The sequence below is a fragment of the Bos mutus genome, chromosome 10 (genome assembly GCF_027580195.1).
Source record: "Bos mutus isolate GX-2022 chromosome 10, NWIPB_WYAK_1.1, whole genome shotgun sequence".
In the NCBI taxonomy this organism is placed as follows: Eukaryota; Metazoa; Chordata; class Mammalia; order Artiodactyla; family Bovidae; genus Bos; species Bos mutus.
The window spans coordinates 41,379,477-41,396,885 of record NC_091626.1 but is presented as its reverse complement, the minus strand read 5'-3'; the positions used below and the strand labels follow the sequence as shown (position 1 = coordinate 41,396,885).

Here is a 17,409-nt window from a genome sequence, read left to right as displayed (position 1 = left end):
ATGTGCCTTCCAAGTGAGATCCACATGGATCAAGAGACAAAGCTTGATAAGATTCTCACCATGCAGGGACAGGTCCTATAAACCTGTCCTCTTGTTCACTACAGTCATACTTACCGAGCAAGTTTGCTGAGGCCAAGAACTTGCTTGTTAGGAAGATAACCGATATGGACCTTCAGAGAAGAGACAGAAATCATGAACTAAGTGAGACACAGTACTTCTTTGTGGTAAAAGGAAACAATGCAGTAACTTACTATGTGGTTCAGCACAGTGCAAATATATTTCTAAAACATCATAGAAAATGAGGCACTTGCATAAATAATTAAAAAGTACATAAATGAAATAAAAAGGAAATAAGAATGATTTTTAATAAAATGACAAGCTTGAAGTATGGTCGTGGTATTTCCTGGTGAAGTTAAACTCTGGATACAATTCTTAAAATCCTTCCTCTGTTGATAGGAAACTTTCTCAGGAAAGCGCAAATTATCCCACAGCAACATTAAAATGTAGTTAAGAAAGCCTCCTTTAAATGGCTGAAACTGTAACTATAAATATTGCCATTCCACACATCATGGTGGCCTTGAATCCCACCCTGTTGCAGATCTCTGTTGTACAGAAAGAGGGTACCCATGCCCTTTGTCGTGCTGGGAAGCCCCATTTCTAAGCTGCTGGAGAACACCATCCTCCTGACAGGGAAAAAAGGACACAGTTAACAGCTGGGACTCAGGATGAACCTGAATCCTAAGTCCTAAATTCTTGTGGGACCTACTATAAAGCAAAGCCACTTCTATAATCTTAAAGAGCACTGGTTAAAAAAAAAAAAAAAAAAAGAGGACTGATTAATATCTAGCATGAAAATGTTACCTTTCAGTCAAGTGCTAAGTATGAGAGGACATTAAATTCTCCAAAAAGATTAATAAATGATCATTTATAGGCAATCAATTTACCTAATATAAAATGACTGATTCATTTGCATGACAATTTGCCAGCCTTAGTTGCATTTGTTCACCTAATATCTACTGTACACTTGAATAATCAGTAATTAGTCATTTTAATAACTAATTAGTCACTAGTCCTAGTATAGGTGCTGTGCTTTGGGAGTCTGAGAATACCAACTCATCACCTTCCTGGTCAGCAGAAAGAAAAAATTATGTAGCACCTGGACACTGGGTATAACAAAGAAAAATTAGAGTGGAAGCTTCCCCATAGAACCAAGATACAGAAGTATCATCGAGATTTACATACTTATATGCAGAGCTATAATTTGTTTGCAAAATTTTTAGTCTTCCTTAAGATCCCATCATCTAAGTGACCACTTTAGACAATCATCACTGAATAATATGTTCAAAAACAGAGCTAATAAGAACACAGACACAGAGGTAATCATAGCAGAAGGAAAAGGATACAGTGGAGAGAGACTGAGTACAGGATCAGGCTCCTGGGTTTGGCCCCAGCCAAATCACTAACTCCCTATGTCTTCTTGGACAAGTCATAGCTTCCTAGGCCTAATTTTCTCACTTAAAAGGTAGTGATGAGCTCACACGTTCCCTCATTTTTTAAAATCCTGAACCCTACTGTCACAGCCCAGCATCATTAATTGTGGAACTACCAGACCACATATGCTTCCTGATATGATGGAGGACAGAGTTCTCAGCATCCCAGTGAACTACTCTATTCAAATATATTTTTAACCTTAAACTTAAGAAGTTTTAGATCGAATCTAGTATATAGAAAAATCCAAAGACTGAATGGAGAGCAAATTCAGAAACTGAGAGGCTCTATAGAACAACTGGCCTAGTTAGTTGAGTAAGAGAATGTCATTAGGGTGGACAGGTGGGTGGCTGTCAGGGGAGACTATCTTAAAATAAGAGACTTAAGATACGTAACAACCAAATGTATAAGGCTTATTTGGATTCTGGTTTAAACCAACCAACCACAAGACAGTTGAAACACCTGAGAAAATATAATATGGATTAGTTATTAGATGCTATTTAGGAATTACTGTTACTTTTGTCTGGGCTTCCTAGGTGGCACAGTGGTAAAAAAACAAACAAACAAAAAAAAAACTCGCCTGCCACTGCAGGAGATGCAAGAGATGCTGGTTTAACCTCTGGGTTGGGAAGATCCCCTAGAGGAGGAAATGGCAACTTGCTTTAGCATTCTTGCCTGGAGAATCCCATGGACAGGAGCCTGGCAGGCTCCAGTCCATGGGGGTTGCAGAGTTGGACATGACTAAGTAACTAGAACACGCACACTTTTGTCTACTGTAGTGCTACTATGGCTAAGTAAGAATATTCTAGAGATGTGTATTAATAATTAGTAGTGAAGAGTCCTGTTGTCTAAGATACTTTAATATATTAAAGGACTTACTGCCAACTTTTAAGGTTGATAATCCAATCAGAGTTATATTTCTCAAAAAAAAAATCCTTATCTTTCAGGGAAATATGCTGGAAGAAATTACAGAAAAAAAAAAATGTCATATAGGATTTGCTTCAAAACAATCCAGTGGGGATGTATATATTAATAGAACAAGACTGGCCCTTTACTGACAACTGTTGAAACTGGTTGATGGGAACATGGAATATTACATACTAATCTACCTATTCTTAGATATGTTTGAAATTTTCTACAATAAAAGGTTTAAAAAGAGATGCCACTACACACACATCAGAATACTAAACTTAAAAACACTAAAAGTGCCAAATGTTGATGAGGACTCATTAGAATAAATGAAATGTAAACTGTACCAAAGTGTTACAACCAATTTGGAAAACTAAAAGTCAGATTTAATAAGTTGAACACAGGTATACCCTGTATCCGCAGTTCCACTCCTAGGTATACTGCTAAAGAAATGCATTTGAGAGGTGGGTCAAGATGGCAGAGGAGGAGGATATGGAGCTCAGCTTCCCCAACTCCCCAAAGTCACATCAAAAATCCGTCTACACATGGAACAATTCACACAGAAAACCAACTAGAAACTGACAGATTTCTTATATAACCAAAGCTATAAGAAAGATCCCCATGTAACCAGGTAGAGATCTGATTATGAAAAAAAAAAAAAAAAAGGCATCAGGGCCAGTGCCCCTAGGAAAGAAGGTCCACAGGTGTAGACCCTCCCCCTGCGGGGTCCGCTGCCTACTGGGAGGTCTGCTCAAATAGAGAGATGGGCTGGAGCGGCCTGGACTCTGGTCCCAAGGAATGTATACATGTAGCTTACTAGCAGTCAGTGAAGAGAGACTGGCACTGGCTCCACCTGGCCTCCACACTTCGCAGTCCAAAATGCTTGCTGAGGGAGGTAGGGGTGCGTGGGACGAGTGCTGCTAGGACAGATGATTCAAAGAAATGGAAATATATACCATCCTCTTGGATTAGAAGGATTTTTATTGTGAAAATGGCCAAATGCCTCCAAATACATATCTACAGATTTAGTGCAATCCCCAGTTCAGTTCAGTCGCTCAGCTGTGTCCGACTCCTTGCAACCCCATGGACTGCAGCATGCCAGGCCTCCCTGTCCATCACCAACTCCAGGAGTTTACTCAAACTCATGTCCATTGAGTTGGTGATGCCATCCAACCATCTCATCCTCTGTCATCCCCTTCTCCTCCCATCTTCAATCTTCCCAGCATCAGGGTCTTTTAAAATGAGTCAGTTCTTCGTATCAGGTGGCCAAAGTATTGGAGTTTCAGCTTCAGCATCAGTCTTTCCAATGAACACCCAGGACTGATTTCCTTTAGGATGGACTTAGTGGCTCTCCTTGCAGTCCAAGTGACTCTCCAGAGTCTTCTCCAACACCACAGTTCAAAAGCATCAATTCTTCAGTGCTCAGCTTTCTTTATAGTCCAACTTTCACATCCATACTTGACTACTGGAAAAACCATGAGTGAAGTGAGTGAGTGAAGTCACTCAGTCGTGTCTGACTCTTTGCGACCCCATGGACTGTAGCCTACCAGGCTCCTCCCTCCATGGGATTCTCCAGGCAAGAGTACTGGAGTGGGTTGCCATTTCCTTCTCCAGGGGATCTTCCCGACCCAGGGATCGAACCTGGGTCTCCCGCATTGCAGGCAGACACTTTAACCTCTGAGCCAACAGGGAAGCCCATAGCTTCCCTGGAAAAACCATAGCTTTGACTAAACAGGACCTTTGTTGGCAAAGTAATATCTCTGCTTTTTAATATGCTGTCTAGGTTGGTCATAGCTTTTCTTCCAAGGAGCAAGTGTCTTTTAATTTCATGGCTGCAATCACCATCCACAGCGATTTTGAAACCCCCAAAAATAAAGTCTGCCACTGTTTCCCCATATATTTGCCATGAAGTGATGGAACCAGATGCCATGATCTTAGTTTTCTGAATGTTGAGTTTTAAGCCAACTTTTTCACTCTCCTCTTTCACTTTCATCAAGAGGCTCTTTAGTTCTTCTTTGCTTTCTTCCATAAGGGTGGTGTCATCTGTATGTCTGAGGTTATTGATATTTCTCCCGGCAATCTTGATTTCAGCTTGTTCTTCATCCAGCCCAGCATTTCTCATGATGTACTCTGCATATAAGTTAATTAAGCAGGGTGACAATATACAGCCTTGACGTACTCCTTTTCCTTTTAGGAACCAGTCTGTTGTTCCATGTCCAGTTCTAACTGTTGCTTCCTGACCTACATACAGATTTTCTCAAAAGACAGGTCAAGTGGTCTGATATTCCCATCTCTTTCAGAATTTTCCAGAGTTTGTTGTGGTCCACACAATCAAAGGCTTTGGCATAGTCAAAAAAGCAGAAGTAGATGCTTTTCTGGAACTTTCTTGCTTTTTGGATGATCCAACAGATGTTGGCAGTTTGATCTCTGGTTCCCCTGCCTTTTCTAAATCCAGCTTGAACATCTAGAAGTCCACAGTTCATGTACTGTTAAAGCCTGGCTTGGAGAATTTTGAGCATTCCTTTACTAGTGTGTGAGATGAGTGCGATTGTGCGGTAGTTTGAGCATTTATTGGCGTTGCCTTTCTTTGGGATTGGAATGAAAACTGACCTTTTCCAGTCCTGTGGCCACTGCTGTTTTCCAAATTTGTAAACTCTTTGTAAACATCAAAATACCTATTTACATTTTTCACAGAACTGAAACAAGTAACACTAAAATTTATATGGAACCACAAAAGACCCAGAATTGTCAAAACAATCCAAGGGAAAAGAGAAAAGCTGGAGGCATAATTCTCTCAGACTTCAGACAATACTACAAAGCTCCAGTGCACAGAGATCAGTGGACCAGGACAGAAAGCCCCCGAATAAACCCGTGTACTTACTTACAGTCAGTCTATGACAGAGGAGACAAGAATACACAATGCAGAAAAGACAGTCTCTTCAACAAATGGTGTTGGGAAAGTAGGACAGCTACATGGACATTAACGAAATCAGAACATTCCCTCCAACTATAAATAAAAATAAACTCAAAATGGTGTAAAGACCTAAGTATAAGACATGACACACCATAAAACTACTAGAAGAGAACATAGACAAAACATTTTCTGATGTAAGTCATAGCAACATTTTCTTAAATCAGTCTCCCAAAAGAAATAAAAGCAAAGATAAACAAACGGGACCTGATCAAACCTACAAGCTCTTACACAGCAAAGAAAATCATTGACAAAACAAAAAGACAATCTACGTAATGACTGAAAATATTTGCAAATGATGGGATCAACAAGGGGTTAATACGCAAAATATGCAAACAGTTCATACAACACAATATTGAAAAAAACAATCCAATCAAAGAATGGGCAGAAGACCTAAACAGACATTTCTCCAAAGAAGGCATACAGATGGCCAACAGGCACACCAAAAAAATGCTAATTATTAGAGAAATGCACATCAAAGCCACAACAAACTATCACTTCACATAAATCAGAATGACCATCACCAAGAAGTCTACAAATAATAAATGCTGGACAGGGTGTGGGGAAAAGGGAACCCTCTTACACTGTTGGTGAGAATGCAAATTGGTGTAGCCACGATAGAAAAACAGAATGGAGGTTCCTTTAAAAAAAGAACTAGAGTTACCATATCATCCAGCAGCCCCATTCCCAGGCATACATCCAGAAAAGATACAAACTCTAATTCAAAAAGAATGTTCACAGTAGCATTATTCACATGAACATCACAATATTCACAGCAGCACTATTTATTAATACAATAGCCAAGACATAGAAACAACTCAAGTGCCCATCAAGATACAACTGGTTTATGACGATGTGTTATATGTGTGTGTGTGCATGTTAGTCGCTCAGTTGTGTCTGAATCTGTGACTCCATGGACTGTAGCCTGCCAGGCTTCTCTGCCCGTCGGATTCTGCAGGCAAGAATATTGGAGTGGGTTGCCATTTTCTTCTGCAGGGGATCTTCCCAACCCAGCGATTGAACCCGGGTCTCCCACATTTCAGGCAGATTCTTTACCGTCTGAGCCCCCAGGGAAGCCCAGTTATATGTGTACAGTGGACTATTACTCAGCCATAAAAAAGAATGAAGTTTTGCCATTTGCAGCAACATAGATTGGGCTAGAGAACACTAGGTGAAATAAGTCAGAAAGGGAAAGGCAAATATCATATGGTATCACTTATATGTGGAATCTTAAAAATAATATACAAAACAGAAACAGACTAATAGACATAGAAAACAAACATATGGTTACTAAAGGGAAAGGCAAGAGGAGAGGGATAAATTAGGATACAAACTACTATGCATAAAATAGATAGGGAATGAGTATTTACTGTATAGCACAGGGAAATATATTCAGTATCTTATTGTAACCTATAATGGAGAAGTCTGAAAAATATATATATATAGCTGAACAACTTTACTGTACACCTGAAACTAATATAATATTGTATATCAACTATACTTAAAGTAAAAAAATAGGGAGTTCCCTGGTTGCCTAGTGGTTAGGATTCTGGGTTTTCACTGCCATGGCCCGGGTTCAATCCCTTGTTGGAGATCTGAGATCCTGCAAGCCACATGATGTGGCCAATAAATAAATAAAATGTTTTTAAAATTAAAAATAAAAATTTAAAAAGAAATATGATGCATCTGTACATCAAAAGAATGCTGGTAGCAGTACTGTTTGTGATAGCCAAAAAGAAAAAAAAAGTCACCACCACCACCAACCCAAAAAATTCAAACACAGAGAGAAAGGAAAAAAAGAAATATCCACCAAAAACAGACAATAAATTATGGTATGTTTGTACAAAGGAATTATATATAGCAATGAAAATAAACAAACTACAATGACAGGCAGTAACATCGATAACTCCTGCAATGTAGAACAAAAGAAGCCAAACACGAAAGAGTACATGCTGCAGACTCCACCTATTTATATACAGTAGTTGAAAAACAAGCAAAACCAATCAGTCTATAATGTTAGAAATACATATACTGTGCTGACAAGATGGGCTGGGGATTAACAAGGGGCACAAGCTGAGCTTTCAAGACATTGATAGTGTTCTAGTTCTTGATCTGTGAGGTAATAGGGGATTACCCTAATGGGGTGTACATTTTCCTATGTTTCACTTCTACAAAAATGAAAAAAATACTTTAACAAAAAATGTGAGGCAAATGTTAACACATTAAATTTAGGTGATGGGTATATTTATACCACTATTTCATATAAGTCTTCCATTCCAAAATTTAAAAACTAAAAAAAAAAATTATGATATGGGAGGAGGGAAGAGAACAGGACAACTCTTGGTAACCCACATGTTCTCAGAGGGATGTTTAACTACAACATTAACATTATCTAGGTCACAGATTCATTTTTCCTAAAATGTTTTAAAAGGGTTGGAAACAAATCCACTAGTACTATAACCTCTGCCACAAGAAATTCTGCAATCATTACAGCTCATGTCATATTATATGAAAGTATAGCTTGGATCAAATATTATTTAGTTAAAATAAAGGGCAAAGGTTTTTCAGAGACTGCTGCAGGTACCTACAAAAATAGATGGTCTTTAATCTCATTATTTTAACCTATTAACATGGTATTTACTGTGAAATGCTTGCCCTGAGGGCCTTCTGCTACTTGTTTCTATTTCGTTCATTTCCAGCCATTAAATTAGTTGGGCTGACAAAGAATAGATGGTCATGTGTATCTGGGATATTAGGAATTACCAGGTGACAATTTAAAATATAATTATCCTAACTTTAAAACTGTCATTGTGCTTTTAAACATTGTTATGAAACAACACAGAAAAACTTACCTTTCCAACAAAAGGAACTAGATGATGTTCACACATGGAAAACATGTCTATGTCCTTCACAATCACCATCTCATCATGGTCTTCATCAAATATAGCATCATTTAGGACATCTGAAATCAGAGGCTTGCTTTAGTAATGTTTCCAATTTTACAGTAAAATAAAGAAAAGAAAAGTTAGCACTCCATAGGTACATATAAATTGACAATCAAGAATGTTAATCCTAACTAAAACAAGAACAGCATGCAAATAAAAACTAGCTATTTTTCTCCCACCGAATTAGCAAAGTCTTTTTCTTTAAATCATAGAAAATCCTTAGGATATGGTACTACATTAAAAATGCAGGATTACCAGTGTATTTGCAGCATAGGAGAGGGAGAGAAAAAGAGGGAGGAAAGGAGATAAATTATGCAAAACAAAAGAATAGGTGTTTCTAGCGATAGAAATAGGCTACTTTCACTTTCTACCTTACATCTTCTTGTACCTAACACTTTGTCTATAACAAACATGTAGAAAACTCTATATGAGAAAAAGTTAAAATAATGAGATAAAAAGTTAAAATAACGAGATTAAACACCATCTTTTTTTCCAGGTAGCTGCAGCAGGCTCTGAAAACCTTTGCCCTTTATTTTGACTAAATAAAGTCTGATCCAACATATCCTTCTGTATAATATGACATTAGCTTTCTGACTTCTGAAGCTATATCCAGATACCCATAAACTTGACCTCTGTTATTACTATCCCAAATAATTTTCTACTCTTACAATATTTTCTAGCTATTGTATGCAAGCATCAGACTCATTCTAAATAGTTGCCTTCCTCCCTTCCTAAGGAAATTAACACTACAGTTTTTATGTGTGTGCCTATTCAGGTTGGCTCTGGGTGATGAACAGTGTCTGGTTTAACCTGTGGACATGGTCACATATAGCCAGGCTTACAACAGACATTTATTTATTTATTTATTTTTATTTTTTAACTTTACAATATTGTATTGGTTTTGCCATATATCAAAATGAATCCACCACAGGTATACATGTGTTCCCCAATCTGAACCCTCCTCCCTCCTCTCTCCCCATACCATCCCTCTGGGTCATCCCAGTGCACCAGCCCCAAGCATCCAGTATCGTGCATCGAACCTGGACTGGCGACTCGTTTCATATATGATATTATACATGTTTCAATGCCATTCTCTCAAATCATCCCACCCTCTCCCTCTCCCACAGAGTCCAAAAGACTGTTCTATACATCAGTGTCTCTTTTGCTGTCTCATATACAGGGTTATTGTTGCTGCTAAGTTGCTTCAGTCGTGTCTGACTCTGTGTGACCCCATAGACGGCAGCCCACCAGGCTACCCCGTCCCTGGGATTCTCCAGGCAAGAACACTGGAGTGGGTTGCCATTTTCTTCTCCAATGCATGAAAGTGAAAAGTGAAAGTGAAGTCGCTCAGTCGTGCCCGACTCTTAGTGACCCCATGGACTGCAGCCTACCAGGCTCCTCCATCCATGGGATTTTCCAGGCAAGAGTACTGGAGTGGGGTGCCATTGCCTCCTCCGAGGGTTATTGTTACCATCTTTCTAAATTCCATATATATGTGTTAGTATACTGTATTGGCGTTTTTCTTTCTGGCTTACTTCACTCTGTATAATTGGCTCCAGTTTCATCCACCTCATTAGAACTGATTCAAATGTATTCTTTTTAATGGCTGAGTAATACTCCATTGTGTATATGTACCACAGCTTTCTTATCCATTCATCTGCTGATGGACATCTAGGTTGCTTCCATGTCCTGGCTATTATAAACAGTGCTGCGATGAACATTGGGGTACATGTGTCTCTTTCAATTCTGGTTTCCTCAGTGTATATGCCCAGCAGTGGGATAGCTGGATCATAAGGCAGTTCTATTTTCAGTTTTTTAAGGAATCTCCACACTGTTCTCCATAGTGGCTGTACTAGTTTGCATTCCCACCAACAGTGTAAGAGGGTTCCCTTTTCTCCACACCCTCTCCAGCATTTATTGCTTATAGACTTTTGGATTGCAGCCATTCTGACTGGCGTGAAATGGTACCTCATAGTGGTTTTGCTTTGCATTTCTCTGATAATGAGTGATGTTGAGCATCTTTTCATGTGTTTGTTAGCCATCTGTATGTCTTCTTTGGAGAAATGTCTATTTAGTTCTTTGGCCCATTTTTTGATTGGGTCATTTATTTTTCTGGAATTGAGCTGTAGGAGTTGCTTGTATATTTTTGAGATTAGTTGTTTGTCAGTTGCTTCATTTACTATTATTTTCTCCCATTCTGAAGGCTGTCTTTTCACCTTGCTTATAATTTCCTTTGTACAACAGACATTTAGAAACAAAAACTTTACTGTTAAAAACTACACTCATATCTGAACAGCGTGGCAGACTGGATATATTCAAGTCATCTAGCTGCGTGATTTCAGAGATTTGGGGATACCCAATCCACACAGCATGAGACAGACGGGAGGAGATGAATAGAGCTTGTAGCCACTGACTGCTATTTTCCCTCAGAAAGGCAGGCTGCTGAGTGAGTCACAGAGATGTGCAAATGTCCACCCACACAGCCCGACCTTCCGTGGCTCCGTCGCTACTAGAAGAGTCATCATTGATAGTGAGTCATCATTAAACACAGTTGTCATCGCCTGTGTTAGGCTATTCAGAGAGACACCTGACTGTGTCGCAGAGCAGTCATCAGTGTGGTAAACAAAAGTGAACATGTGGGGTTTAGACACACAGATAAACACAACACCCCTGTTGAGAGACGTTGATAAAATCCAGAGAGGAGAAGGTTCAGGGCCATTCTTTTAAGTAAATACTCCTTCTCCAAAAGCAGTTTTCTATTCTGAATATGAGGCCCTAACCTTCAGCTGTGTTTTTGAAAGAAGTTCAAAAATAGATTCTCAGTGCTCCCCAAAGGATCCTGGAGTTCTCCATGATTTCAATGTAATGGTACTGCTACTCACAGCTGACTAAAATCTTGAGTCACACAAGGAATCTTCTTGAAAATAAAAACAAAAAATTTTTTCTTAAAGAACAAAAGAGAACTGTCAAATATAGGAAGTGTTCATTTGTCTTCTCTGGCAAAGAATGAGAGCACACCCTTCTAAGTTCTGACAACAACCATATGGCACGTGTTAAACGCTGGCCCTTGAGTTACACTTATGTTAGCGCCTGGCTCCATCACTAACTGCTGAATCTTGAGCAAGGCACTCTATGCCTCAATCTTCTCAGCTGTAAAATGGTCATGAAAAAAGCTTCTACTTCATAGGGGTATCCTGAGAATTAAATAAGATAATCCACTTGTGTTTAGAAATATGCAGGTGGGGTCAGTAGTAGATAATTTTATTACTATGACTATAATTATGGTTAAGAGAGTTGCCAAACTATGTTCCCATGCACACTGATATACGTGCGTGTGTGTGTGCCAAGTTGCTTCAGTCGTGTCCAACTCTTTTCAACCCTGTGGACTGTAACCTGCCAGGTTCCTCTGTCCATGGGATTCTCCAGGCAAGAATACTGGAGTGGGTTGCCATACCCTCCTCCACGGGATCTTCCTGATTCAGGGATAGAATCTGCATCTCTTCTGTCTCCTGCATTAGCAAGGGGGTTCTTTGCCACTAGTGCCACCTGGAAAGCCCACACTGATGTACATCACAATTTAAAAAGCAACAATTTGCTTCTAAGGAACAGACTACAGAAAAGGAAAAGCAGTAACTTTACTATGGAGAAACATGGCAGACACTCCTTTAATCGAGTAATTAAGGTTAACTTTACCAGTAATAGGGGGCTTCCCCAGTGGCTCAGATGGTAAAGAATCTGCCTGCAATGCAGGAGAACGGGATTCAATCCCTGGGTTGGGAAGATCCCCTGGAGAAGAAAGGGAATGGCTACCCACTCCAGTATTCTTGCCTGGAGAATCCCATGAACAAAGAAGACTGGTGGGCTACAGTCCATGGGGTCTCAAAGAGTCAGACATAGTTGAGCAACTAACACAATAAACTGCGAGTAATAAGACATTGATATTATGCAGTACCGAACACAAGACCACGAGCAGGGCACATCACCTCTGTAGTGTTCTTCCCCAAAATCTGAAACTGCAGTCTAATCACCAGACAAATCGAAGGACATTCTACAAAATACCTAATGTGCATCCTGTGCTCAGTCGTGTCAGACTCTTTGTGACCCCATGGACTATATCCTGCCCAGGCTCCTCTTTCCACGGAATTTTCCAAGCAAGAATACTGGAGTGGGTAGCCAATAAAATACCCAGACAAGTACTCTTTTAAAGACAGGCACAGAGGGAATTCCCCAGCAGTCCTCTGAGAAGGACTGCACTCCCACTCCTGTGGGCCTGGTCGGGGAACTCTGATTGTACAAACCATGCAGTGCAGCCAAATAAGTAAATGAAAAATAAAAAAGATATGGAAAGATCAAGGAACTGTCCACATTAAAAGAGACTAAAGACACATAATAACTGAAAGCAATAGAAAAACTAAAATTGAAATAAAGCCTGTGGTTTAGTTCACAGTGTTGTGATTGTACCGTGGCCATATGAGATGTTACCATTAAATGAAACTGGGGGAGGGGTATGTGGACTCTCTCTGTACTATCTTTTCATTATCCTATAAGTCCAAAAGTATTTCAAAATAAAAAGTTTAAAAGAAACTACAAAACAATGTATATCAACTGTAATGTATAAACAGTGGAGCAATATTCAGCAATAAAATGGGATAAAATAATGATTTGTGTACTGTGGTTGAACATCCTAAAAATTATACTAAGTGAAAGAAGTCACATACATACACACAAAAAAACTATGTGAGAAAAAGTAAATATAGTGATAGAAAGGAGGTAGATAGTTTATCAGAGACCATAGAGGTGGGAGAGAGGATTGGCTGCAAAAGAATACGAAGACATTTTTTGTTTGATTGATGAAAACCTTGGTTGTATTGGTGGCTATGCAACTGTATGAGTTTGTCAAAATTCAAATTGTACACATAAAGTTGGTAAATTTTATTGAATACATGTTGCAAATTAATAGAGCTTTCTTTAAAAAAAAATTGTGGTATAGTATGCAACTTTTTGTGTAAAAGTCGAAAGGAGGAGTTACGAACATAAACACATAAACACTTATCTTCAAAGACAAACACTAGAAAAATAAGCCAAAAAGCAAACAAAATGATTATCCATACAGGACCAAGAGAACAAGGGGAAAAGGATACCATGGAAGTGAGATATCTTTGAATAAAATTTGTTCTATAATTTTGAACTTGAAATCATACAACTGTTTTACATACTCAAAACTAAACCAAAAAGAAGAAAACCAGCGACCTCCTATGTTGTCATGCTTTGTGTGCTAATGGAACACTGATACGTTGCCTATATCCCATTTCATTAAAATGGACCCAGACTATAAATTTGACCCAGCCGAGTCATTTTTCTTCAGTAATGAAGTCTCCCTGCTATATGTATTTATGTTTTGCTGCAACATATCTGAAAGCTACCATCTGTAGCAAATAAGAACAAAACACTATCACAGATTGTTTTAATTTCCTGCCTGTTATCAGCAGCAAGGAGGTAACCCTGGAAACAAGGATTTATAGCCTTCTATTTCCTACTGTTGGTCATAACCAACAAAAGAACCAAGCTGCCTCCAAAAGTTAAAGGCCATCTATAACACCACCACACACAAAATGTATAAAAATATACCTTTCTCATGTCATTAATGACTAAGCAATGACAACGAATAACCCTGCTGGGCAGCCATCCCTCAAGTATTTAGTCCCTTCCTGAAAGCGCACCCTCTGAACCAGGAGTTCTGACTCCTCCAGTGAGCTTGTTAAAACACAAAATCACTGAATCCTGCTCCCAGAGCCTGTGATTTAGAAGGTCTGGGTGAGCCTGAGAATTTACATTTTTAACAAGTTCCCAGAAGATGCTAATGCATCTGGAACCACACTCAAAGCAGCTGTTTTGAAGTATTCCATGTTCTGTGCTGCTACAGAATCTTTACACCTTCAAATGCTCCTAGTTACACAACATATATCTCAAGGATCACAGACCTGTTTTTGCAGGGGTAGAAGGAAACTCCTAGGGGAAATTCCACACAAAAGGAAAATTGTATCTAATGAAATTTCTTTAGCATGAATGGTAATAGTAATTAGCACTATCCTGGATGTTTTGTGATCAGCACCAAAAATTAGAGATCTCTGAGGAAGTAAGAATTGCACAGCCAGTGCACCGTCTGGAGGACAGCATTTAAAAATGACAGAAGAAGACCTGGAACACTGAACATGTGCCCGATTTAAGCAACAGGAAAGAGAGAATGGGGTCTGCCTACTGCTTTCAAAACTAAGACAGAAAATGACGAGACCTAATAAGGCATCAGACTTCTGTGCTCTTGGCTGGAATTAAATCAACTCAAGGGGCCAACAAAGATAAGCCCAACTGATTTAGTGTAGAAACAGCTGAATCACTGGCCTGAACCCTCTAACACTAGAGCTGCCTCAACCAGCATACAGGACTTATTGTGTTGTACTTCCTGCACCACTGTTATGCGTGCTTATTTCTCCCAAACTTGGAAGTAAGTACTGCAGCTTAAGGCTTTGGAGTTTCCACACAGTACCTACATGCCATGCGCAGAGCCGGAACTAAACAGAGATCTTCCATTTTATCTAATTAATACGTCAGTCTTTACCCTGTGATTTACTTCCTTAAAATAGAAGAGACTTTAAAGAAACTCATGTGGCTAAGGGAACGTAAGAATTCTTACTGCGGTATTATTGGTAATAACATATATTTGGTATTTAAGTGTGCATCAGAAGAACAATTATACGTCTTATTTAGAAAAGCACTAAAATAGACTTCCCTGGCCATCCAGGGGCCAGAATCCCATGCTTCCAATGCAGGGGGCCTAGGTTCAATCTCTGGTCAGGGAACTAGATCCCATATGCTACAACTGAGAGTTCACACACCGCAACCAAGACCTAGCGCAGCCAAATAAAAATAAATTTTAAAAATATCATTAAAGCCATCAACTAAGACATCTCCTTCTCTTGAGCAACAGTAACCTTCTACCAAGATGTATGCTTGATTGCATGAACCCCTTTGTCAAAATCACATATGTACTGACCACCCCGCTTACCTCTTCTGAACAGTTTTCAAAGTTCTCTGAGACACTGTCTCTTGGGTTATAATCCTCAGGTTGACTGGAATAAAATTTTCCATTTCTTACTTAGACTGACTTGATTAATTATTCCATCAACCAGAATATAACCATTTAGAAGAAATAAAAACAATACTACCCGTTTGTGGACATATACATAAAATGAAAATATAAATATAGGCATGAGAGTAAGAGAACAAATTCACAACAGTGGTTAACTTTGTGAAGGGCGGGCAACAGGATCAGAAAGAGATAACGATGAGCTTTACATGCATTTTTAAAGCAATTATAGCAAAATATTAAGGTCTGCTAAAATCAGATGAATGCTGGCTAAACAAGTTCTTTATACTTTTTCTTATATATTTGAGATATTTCATTAATAATGAAAAAAGATTCTTTAAACTGAGCTCATACACATGTTGGTGGGGTTTTTCCCCCCTGAAAAAAGGCAAGCAACTAGAGTAGGATTTCATAGCAAAGACTGTTTGTAATGCTACAAACTCCTTCAGAAACACACTAAATCACACTCTGCAATTAAAAAAAAGGCTTCTGCTCTGAGTGTGGCATTGAAATGTTTGCTTTCTACCTCTTGTCTGAAAAGTTTGTCCTAAGATCAATATTAAAACAAATTAAAAGAGGAAAGAAACCACTATTGGCACTTTCATTTCCATCATGGGACTACACATCTTGTTGGTACTTACACCACATACAGCTTTTAGCACTTAACAAGACAAAGCTAACATTTGTGAAAACTGGCCAAAATAAGCATGAACCCAAACATTCCACAGACTGACATAATGACAGAAACTAAGATGACTTTAGACAACCATTCACACCATCTGCTGGAGTAGGTAGAGCTGCTGCACACTTTGATATGCTCCATGAACTTACTTCACAAACTGCAAGTTTGTCAGCAGGAAAGATCCAGTGCAATGCAGAGACAGTAAAAGTCTGGTTATTTTGGAAATTTTCCTTCCTGCCATACTTCACTTCAGTTCAGTCGCTCAGTCATGTCTGACTCTTTGTGACCCCATGGCCTGCAGCAAGCCAGGCTTCCCTGTCTATCACCAACTCCAAGAGTTTACTCAAACTCATGTCCATCAAGTCGGTGATGCCATCCAACCATCTCATCCTCTGTCGTCCCCTTTTCCTCCTACCTTCAATCTTTCCCAGCATTAGGGTCTTTTCCAATGAGTCAGTTCTTCACATCCAGTGGCCAAAGTATTGGAGCTTCAGCATCAGCGCTTCCAATGAATATTCAGGACTGATTTCCTTTAGGATTGACTGATTTGATCTCCTTGCAATCCCTAAGGGACTCTTAAGAGTCTTCTCCAACACCACAGTTCAAAAGCATCCATTCTTTGGCGCTCAGCTTTCTTTATGGTCCAACTCTCACATCCATATGTGACCAGTGGAAAAACCACAGCCTTGACTATATGGACACTTGTCAGTGAAGTAATGTCTCTGCTTTTTAAAATGCTGTCTAGGTTTGTCATCCTTGGCAGAGGTAAATTCTCATATTGCTTCTAAGCAATTAAAATATAGTTAAGACAACATGAATAGACCTTGAGGGCATCATGCTAAGCGAAATAAATCAGACAGAGAAAGACACACAGCATATGATCTCACTTATAAGTGGGATCTAAAAAGGCTGAACTTGGAGAAACAGAGTCTAACGGTGGTTACAAGGGGTTGGGAGGGTGAAGGAGATTGGGAGAGGTTAGTCCTAGAGTACAAACTTCCAGTTAAAGATGAATAAATTCTAGGGATTTAATGCACAGCTTTTTTTATTATAATCAACACATAGGACCAGACAAGGTCAGTTTTCATTCCAGTCCCAAAGAAGGGCAATGCCAAAGAAAGTTCAAACTACCATACAGTTGTGCTCATTTCAAATGCTAGTAAGACTATGCTCAAATTCCTTCAAACATTACATGAACTGAGAACTTCCAGATGTTTAAGCAGGGTTTAGAAAAGCCAGAGGAACCAGAGATCAAATTGCCAACATTTGC

At 39.1% G+C, this 17,409-nt stretch overlaps 1 protein-coding gene across 5 annotated transcripts in view; it reads right to left on the bottom strand.

Annotated features, from left to right (window-relative positions):
* GCH1 (GTP cyclohydrolase 1) overlaps nt 1-17,409 on the bottom strand; it is a 55,268-nt gene that overhangs the window by 12,366 nt on the left and 25,493 nt on the right. For all 5 annotated transcript variants that reach the window (XR_011465643.1, XR_011465642.1, XM_070377803.1 and 2 more), the window contains exons 2-3: nt 8,221-8,330; nt 115-170 (exon numbers count right to left, since the gene is read on the bottom strand). Coding sequence is in view for 3 of the 5 variants with exons in the window: in XM_070377803.1 (XP_070233904.1) it covers nt 115-170; nt 8,221-8,330 (166 nt within the window). In the remaining 2 variants the exon portion in view is untranslated. The remainder of the gene's footprint in view (nt 1-114; nt 171-8,220; nt 8,331-17,409) is intronic.